The 9,064-nt window shown below is 37.6% G+C and overlaps 1 protein-coding gene across 1 annotated transcript; it reads left to right on the plus strand.

Annotated features, from left to right (window-relative positions):
• The first annotated feature begins 4,517 nt into the window (after nt 1–4,517).
• LOC139444029 (uncharacterized) lies at nt 4,518–7,176 on the plus strand. Its single transcript, XM_071224930.1, has 2 exons — nt 4,518–4,525; nt 5,634–7,176. Exons 1-2 carry the CDS (start codon nt 4,518–4,520, stop codon nt 7,174–7,176), a joined length of 1,551 nt encoding a protein of 516 aa, XP_071081031.1.
• The last annotated feature ends 1,888 nt before the right edge of the window (nt 7,177–9,064 follow it).

Below are 9,064 nucleotides of genomic sequence, written 5' to 3' on the forward strand. Positions count from 1 at the left end.
TGAACTACATACTACCTGTGCGTTTCTTCTTTTAAGAGTGTATATTAGGAGGTATATTCCCTTCCCTTCAACTGGTATATGACGGCATGTATATTAGGTAGTATATTTTTGCTACTGGTATACGAAGACATATATTAGGAGGTATATTCCCTTACCTTCAAATGGTATACGAAGACATATATATTAGGAGGTATATTCCCTTCTCTAGCCTTGCTCCAAGTCTGTGCTGAAAGAAAAGTCCAAGAATGTGTAGTAATTCTATCCTCCTCATAGGCAAGTCTAGATATGTAGACAGACAACTTGTTCTTATTATTTACATAATCTAGAAAGTATGATCTAAACTAATAAAAATATTGCTTTCGAGACTTGTGCAGGGCTATCCCTTCCCTTCAACTGGTATATGACGACATATCTATTAGACAGTATATTTCCTTCAACTTGTATACGAAAACATATATTGGGATGTATATTCCCTTCCCTTCAAATTTTATACGAAAACATATATATTCCCTTCAAGTGTAATTACAATTTTAAGCCATTAGTTAGGCATTGGCATTATCTTGATATGTCAACACCGTATCATGAAATTATACCTTGCAATTATTGGTACCTTGCATTTTCAAATTTATAATTTCAAGAAAGCATAAAAATGGTATGGCCCTAATTGGTTTCCGTAGGGACACATCCCTGTCCTATTAAATATATTTGACGATACATGTTTGGGGCATATTTCCTTTGTATCTTTTATTAATTTGTTACATTCCCTCTCACTCTCTAAAGTACCAGTTCCACTGAAAGTAGTCCCTTCATAATTGTACTAGTTGCTGGTGTAAACATATGCCTTGTGTCTCGTCACGCGGCATCATGTGTGTAATTATAATGCTGAACGTATTATAATATAGATGTTTTTGTCTCCAGAAAACTGTTGGCAAATCTGTAAATGGTCGTTCCATAATATAGAGACTCTGTCGGTTATACTAAAATATAAATAAACACAACATTCGTTGATTACTTTCAAAGAGAGTCTCATGATATCCAGTCATGGGGAAGTACGCTTACTAAAAATAGCACCGTTTCTGGAGAAAGCCAAATTCTTGTTTCTAGTGGTCAGTATTGATACAAAGGACTTGTAAGAACTAGTCTGCCAGGGTATGTCAAGGTAAGTGTGTTAATTATGTCTCTTGACCGCTGAATTTATTTCTCGATCACCTCCCAGGCAACGAAGCATCGCTCAAATAGTTACATCAGTACGGCTGTGGGATCGCGCATTGATCCGGACTGTCCACGTCGATGTTAGCATCCGGGGGGCGTTATATGTTGTTAACATGTATCGTGTGAAAGTTCGTCATCTCATGAAGCTCTGTAAGTTTGAATTGTTGTACCATGTTGGTGGTTTGACGATTAGGTATCAATTACATGGTGTTTCTTTGAGGGGACAGAATTACTTCCGGGCAAAGGATGTATACACCCATGTTTGATGGTGTCTAAACATGAAACAAAACAAGAAATGGTTATTCGATGATGATGTGTTTGACAGACAGACAGACAGACAGACAGGCAGGCAGACAGAATATTTTATTTTCGTCTCACCCCAGGAACAGATAAACAACATATACAACAATATATAACTGAGCCATCCCCTGCAGGATTATGAGAGACGTAATTATTTACACGTACTATTTAGTATAAAATATAATATACACACACGGGTATCACAGATATTTCATGCATCATATCAATGAGTATCCCACAACAGGCGACATGGTCATGACGTCTCAGGGAAGATGGGGTCGCAGTTTCACACTACACAGTAATGAGCAGGGTCAAGTGTGAAGTTACAAGTCCATGCTTTCATTTGTTCGGCAGTGTACATGTTGTTTATTACATTAAGGGGACATAAAATACATTTTGTTTATCACTTTTAGTGGACATAAAATAAGGCTGTTAGTTACATTTATGAGATATCAAAGAAAGGTTGTGATTTACATTTAGGGGACATTAAATAAAGGTTTCAGTTACCTTTAGGAGACATAAAAGTTTAAGTTACATCTGGGAGACATTACATAAAGGTTTTAGTTACATTTAGGGGTCATTAAATAAAGGTTTCAGTTACATTTAGGAGACATTAGATAAAGGTTTTACTTACATTTGGGGGAAATAAATAAAGGTTTTAGTTACATTTAGGAGTCATTAAATAAAGGTTTCAGTTACATTTAGAAGACATTAAATAAAGGTTTTACTTACATTTGGGAGAAATAAATAAAGGTTTTAGTTACATTAAGGAGACTTTAAATAAAGGTTTTACTTACATTAGGAGAAATAAATAAAGGTTTTAGTTATATTTAGGAGACATTAAATAAAGGTTTTAGTTACATTTAGGAGATATTTGATAAAGATTATGATTTATTACGGGACATTGAATAAATGTTTCAGTTACATTTAGGAGACATTAAATAAAGGTTTTAGTTTCATTTAGGAGACATTAGATAAAGGTTTTAATAACATTTAGGAGACATTAAATAAATGTTTTAGTTATATTTAGGAGACATTAAATAAAGGTTTGAGTTACATTTAGGAGACATTAAATAAAGATTGTGATTTAGTAGGGGACATAAAATAAAGGTTTTAGTTACATTTGGGAGACATTAAATAACGGTTTTACTTACATTTAGGAGTCATTAAATAAAGGTTTCAGTTACATTAAGGAGACATTAAATAAAGGTTATAGTTACATTTAGGAGACATTAAATAAAGGTTTTACTTACATTTGGGAGAAATAAATTAAGGTTTTAGTTACATTCAGGAGACATAAAATATGGGTTTTACTTACATTTAGGAGACATTTGATAAAGATTGTAATTTATTAGGGGACATTAAATAAATGTTTTAGTTACATTTAGGAGACACTTAATAAATGTTTTAGTTACATTTAGGAGACATTAAAAAAAGGTTTTACTTACATTTGGGAGAAATAAATAAAGGTTTTACTTACATTTAGGAGACATTAAATAAAGGTTTTAGTAACATTAGGAGAAATATATTAGGTTTTAGTTACATTTAGGAGACTTTAAATAAAGGTTTTAGTTTCATTTAGGAGACATTTAATAAAGGTTTTACTTACATTAGGAGAAATAAATAAAGGTTTTAGTTACACTTAGGAGACTTTTGATAAATGTTTTAGTTACATTTAGGAGACATTAAATAAAGGTTTTAATTACATTTAGGAGACATTAAATAAAGGTTTTAGTTACATTTAGGAGTCATTAAATAAAGATTGTGATTTATTAGGGACATAAAATAAAGGTTTTAGTTACATTTAGGAGACATTAAATAAAGGTTTTAGTTACATTTAGGAGTCATTAAATAAAGGTTTCAGTTACATTTAGGAGACATTAGATAAAGATTTTAGTTTCATTTAGGAGACATTAAATAAATGTTTTAGTTACATTTAGGAGACATTAAATAAAGGTTTTACTTTCATTTGGGAGAAATAAATAAAGGTTTTACTTACATTTAGGAGACATTTGATAAAGATTGTAATTTATTAGGGGACATTAAATAAATGTTTTAATTACATTTAGGAGGCATTAAATAGAGGTTTTAGTTACATTTAGGAGACATTAAATAAAGGTTAGAGTTACATTTAGGAAACATTAAATAAAGGTTTGAGTTACATTTAGGAGACATTAAATAAAGATCGTGATTTATTAGGGGACATTAAATAAAGGTTTTACTTACATTTAGGGGTCACTGAATAAAGGTTTTAGTTACATTTTGGAGACATTAAAAAAAGGTTTCAGTTACATTTCAGAGACATAACATACATGTTGTTGGTCACATTTCGGGGACAAAAAAAGCTGATAGTTACATTTAAAAGAAATACAGTTTTTTAGCTACATCTAGGAAACATAAAATACATGTTGTTCGTTACATTTAAGAGACATTAAATAAAGGCTCAGTAGTCAGTAGTAATGTTAACAGGCATGGCATGTGAGTTTACAAAAAATATATAAAGGTTTCTATGTTCTGTTAACTTCGGATGTCAACTGGGAGTGAGTTCCATAGTAGTGGGGATGTCTTTCCCAGCATCTGTCACCAAGTGATGGGCATGATGAGAGTATTGTAAGTAAATGCTCACCAACGGACAACAAGGCTCGCGTAGGATAAACTCATGTTGTAAATATTAAGGAAAGTAATAAACAGTCCAATGACTGACATCATGAGCATCTATCCACGCAATAACATGCATCTACAAAGTCAGAGAGCCTGACCACCCGATCCTGTTTGTCGCCTCTTGCGACAAGCATGGTCGCCTTTTACCGGAAGTATGGGTTGCTGAAGACCTATTCTACCCTGGATCTTCACGGATCGCGATTTTAAGGAACTTTTGGGGACAATATACATATTGCTATTGTTACATTGTGGGGACATAAACATGACAGTTCAGTTGTAGGGCCAGGTTACTCTGACTGAATGGGTGAGTGAATGTTTTACTCTCATTCAGCAATATAACAATTATGTCACGGTGAGGTGGCACGGGTGGTCCAGTCGTCTTAGGCGCCGTCATTCGCTGTGCAGAGTTGCGTCCCTTGGGGACACCAGAAACCGAAGATTGTGGGTTTCGAATCCCGGTTCGCCCGGTGATCATCATACCTGTGCTCACCAAGTGGTAAACGTCTGTGACCTGCATAACATCGGACTTTCCTCCCACATAAAGCTGACACGCGGTGACATTACTGGAATACTGTACAAACCCAACTCACTCACTCAATCGTTATGTCACATGTCTGGGTCTGGGTACCATGACAAACAATCAGACAAGTCATCTTCTAAATGTACAGATGTACTGGGTGTCTATTCTGACTAGGAATCTTCAAGAGATCGATATACTTCAAACAACAATGACTTAAAACCATACGAGCCTATCAACTTATGGAGACAAATACAGTAAACTACGTTTATAACGAACTGACGGATATAACGAACTTATTTTTTAGTCCCGGCCATTTGATGTATATATGCTGTTTATATGTTTATAACGAACTACGGTTATTACGAACTGGTCCCTTTGAGTTCGTTATAACCGTAGTTTACTGTAAAGAAATCATACCTAAGTAGTTCATCACTTTGGTGAAACCCAAACGCACTGGTATCACCTTGTCAGACAAAGAATCATCAGTGGGATGAATCTAGGATTTGAACGCCCAACTAGTAGCTGTTGATCTGGCAACTAAGGGAGACAACCCTGCGCAAAGAGTTGATGCTTCTTGGACCACTGGCTACCTATTCGAGCTAGGATCTCCACCATGTATACATGGCCTTGAGGTGTATATATGTGTGGTCTGTGTTCAGAGATCATTACCTGTCACTTTGTACTGGTCCCTCCATGTTCACCACATGACATTGTCTGAAAACAAACACAAAACCATGCAACATTCACATGCATCTGTGTCATATAACGCAGTATGCATATTTTGTATGTAATAGGGATACCAATAGTAGTGTGCAGCTGCAGTCCTAAGTTTAGACTTTCTATAGAGTAAAATATTTCGTGTGTAGTAACATATTTGTTCATTGCTTGAATACATGATTGAAATTCCATGTTAATATGCATGTTTTCCTTTATAATACAGTATGGCAGATCCAACTCTTAACGCCCTGGTGAATAGCGTGTCCAGTCACCTTGAACCACGCGAAGTAATGGATTATTTATATCAGGAACATGCGCTCAGCGAGGAGGACATGGACTTGGTCAATGTGAAGGTCACACGTAAAGATAGATGTCGTCTGCTGGTGGAGAGACTGACTTTCAGGGACAACAAGGTCAAGGCCTTGAAAACATTTGTGGACAGCTTGAGGTCGGATTATAGTTTCTTGGTGTCACCGGTTGCTGCTTGCGTCAAATCTGTTATTTCGTCAATCCATGAGACTGCTGCCATCCAAACACGCTCAGTTTCAGTGGTTGTCCCCATCCGTGATAGTTCCACTGACTCAGACGAGGAAAACTCATTTACAAACAGGCGACAAGCAAAAACAAAGGGAATTATTGCGCGCCCGTTACCGAAATCGGGAGTAATCATAGACAGGAGAGTCCATCGTGTATTCAACATCCTGAGTAACTCTCTCAACAAGGGAGACTACTCGCAATTTCGCGACAATTCCCAGAAACTGATGTCGTGTTGTCGATGTCCGGCAGACGTGCGATGCACTGTCCTCTACCTACAGTGTTGTCAGTCCTTGTTTCAGAACGACCTGAGTCAAACTAAATTGTTGTGTCAAGAAGCATCAAAGTTGTTACAACATACCAGCAACCCCCTCGGATTCTCTGTGGACATTCTTTCCAAAAAAGCGTGGAGATATTTTAAACTTAACAAACTGAGTAAGTTAGAGAGTTGTCTTCGAGACGCCATGCAGCTGATTCATCAAGATCCACTAAGTTGCTCCGGGAAAGCGGCAGGGTGGATATTTGTTGATCATGCAAGACTATTGACATCTATCCTCGAAGTAGCTAGTCCACGTCGAAGTCACAATCTTAGACAACAAGCGCTCCGCAGTTTGGAGGAAGCAATAGAACACTTCAAAAGAGAAAACAGCAATGATGGACTCTTTGGGCAATCTCTTGCCTTCGTTAAGTATGCCTCACTTCTTCTCCAATGTGGGGAGAGTATGCAGTTTTCTGGGCTGAACCTCAATTCATTAAGTGTGGAAAAAGCCAAGGATGTTTTGCGGATTGTTGAAGAATCGGAAATTGGCGTCCCTGAGATTCTTCGAGTGACGTACTACACAGCAATGTCGGACCTTCGTTACCGCCAGCAGAACGTCCAGCGGGCTCTAGAGTACGCTGCAGACGCCTCGGAACTGTCGGGAAGACTTGGAATGTGCGAGGAGCAAAGAAACGCAGGCACGAGGGTAGACTTCTACCAAGCACGAAGAAGTAAAGAACAAATTACCTTAATTAAGGCAGATATCGAGGCAATGTGGGCAGAGAGTGCCAGAGAAACAGACGCAGACGACACATGTGTACCGGTTTCAGAAACAAAGAAGGTCGGATCGGATAAGCGATGTAAGAAAAGTAACTGGATAAGGGAGGTTATGTTGTGGGTGCGCTTTGTGGCTCTACTTTTGTGCATCATGGTGGGGTTTGTCGCGCCACTTACGCTCAAAGATGTGCAGTAGGATCCATGACAACATTTTGATCTACGTGCGTTGTGTAACTTGTAAATTGGGTCACTTGTAATGAAATTATGTCAAACACAAAGAGTCTACAGTTTTCAAAAGAAACCAGACACTCTGTTTTAACCAATAGGTGAATACTACTAGTCTGCTGGTTAGAAACGATGTTGCAAAAGAAGCAGTGCTCAATACGTCTTCTGTGGAAATCTCGTTTAAGGTTTGTCATCAAAGTGTTTCAGTCTTTAACTTTCGTATAAAATGACATAAGCGAACAATGTCTCTACTTGTTGGGGCTTTCCAGCCTTATACGGGTGGCAGCATGGTAGAGAGTAGTACACAATTATCATCAAAAGCAGGGAATTGTATGGTGAGGGATAAAAGGGGCATGTGAGGCTACTTACTATCGGTCATTTACTGGACAACAATTATGGTTAACAAAACGTCCGTTGTGCGGTGCTTGGTAATGTTTTGCATACCGTTTAATGCGGATCTCAAGGAGATGTTGAATTACATGTTTAAATGTATGTGATTAGGCGTGACGAGTTATGTCGACCAACAATCTTGACTCGATTTAGTCACGAATGAAATCTTTATTAAGCCCATTGCTGAATATATTATACACACCTGGAAAAACGTTAAGCACCCCCTCCTGTTGTAGCTATGAGTTTTGAAACCTGTTCCCTGACCCCAAATCTTTGGCATACAAAGCAGAACATTTCATTGGGTGTATTATTGGCAAAATTGGTACGCGATTTAAGTATGGAGCTGGAGGGTTCCCTATATTGTTATGGCTGGTAAGATGCTAACTACAAATGACCAATATGGCTTGAACAGGACTGTGTAACTACCACTTGCCCTGATAACTGCTTGAACATTCTCCACATAACCCCAGTGACTGATGCGTTCCTGGGGTAGGTTTTCCCATTCTCAGTGCAATAATGCTTGTGACAATTCCTGTAGTTTGACTACTGTTGGGTCCAGGTTTGCGCGACAGTGATCATCTTTGTCATGGGGCACTAACTTCTTCCCACGTGTATCCATGACGGACTACTTGGGGTTTTACACTCTGTTTCAGTATTCAGTTTGTTACTTTAACGCCTATTATCGTTTGGCACATGGATTGTTAGTTCATATAACATACGTTTTGTTATATCATGTCAATATAGTGCAAAATCATATTTTTGATTGTGTGTATTGTAACACTTCAGCATTTTAGCTGAACACTACACTTTACTTTGCAGTGGCGTTAACGAGCCTTTCACTGGGTGGTGCAATATCATCGTTTCAGTTGACTCAAAGAGTACATTTATGTCACAGTAGCCAATATGTTTAAAACAAATATCAGATTTTGCTTGGGATGTTCCGGTAATTGCTTAACACACCAAATGGACTAGTAATGACCTGTCGAGATGAATAGTGGCGAAAATATGAAAATCCCAAACGTTGAGTATGTATAATAACTCAACGTTGCCCCCTTATAAACCTCAATTTGATGAGGATATTTGAGTTGCAAAATATAGAGCAAGGAACCTTTTGTTTTGAGCAAATATTTGTTTATGAGGGTTATTCCAGGGTATATGTCCCTTCCAGGGTTGGAACGTTGAGCTGTCTTACATATTGCTTTGCCTTACAATTCGATAACACTGTTGTTCAAAAAGCAAGGAACTTTCCATACTTTGGTGTACTAAGAACAAATACAGTAGTTATGTGACACTGTAGATTATTATGGCTACATTTTAAAGGTGTGGCGAGGCACTAATATAGAGACGTTTGTGCGCGTGCGTGTGCGTGCGTGCGTGCGTGCGTGTGTGCATGCTTTATGCACTGTTAGTTTTATGGTGCTAGCCCACTGAGATACCAGGCCGCAGTTTAACATAAATACCCCGCTCGG

Source organism: Haliotis cracherodii, unplaced genomic scaffold (genome assembly GCF_022045235.1).
Source record: "Haliotis cracherodii isolate W230 unplaced genomic scaffold, xgHalCrac1.p SCAF_5, whole genome shotgun sequence".
Taxonomy (NCBI): domain Eukaryota; kingdom Metazoa; phylum Mollusca; class Gastropoda; order Lepetellida; family Haliotidae; genus Haliotis; species Haliotis cracherodii.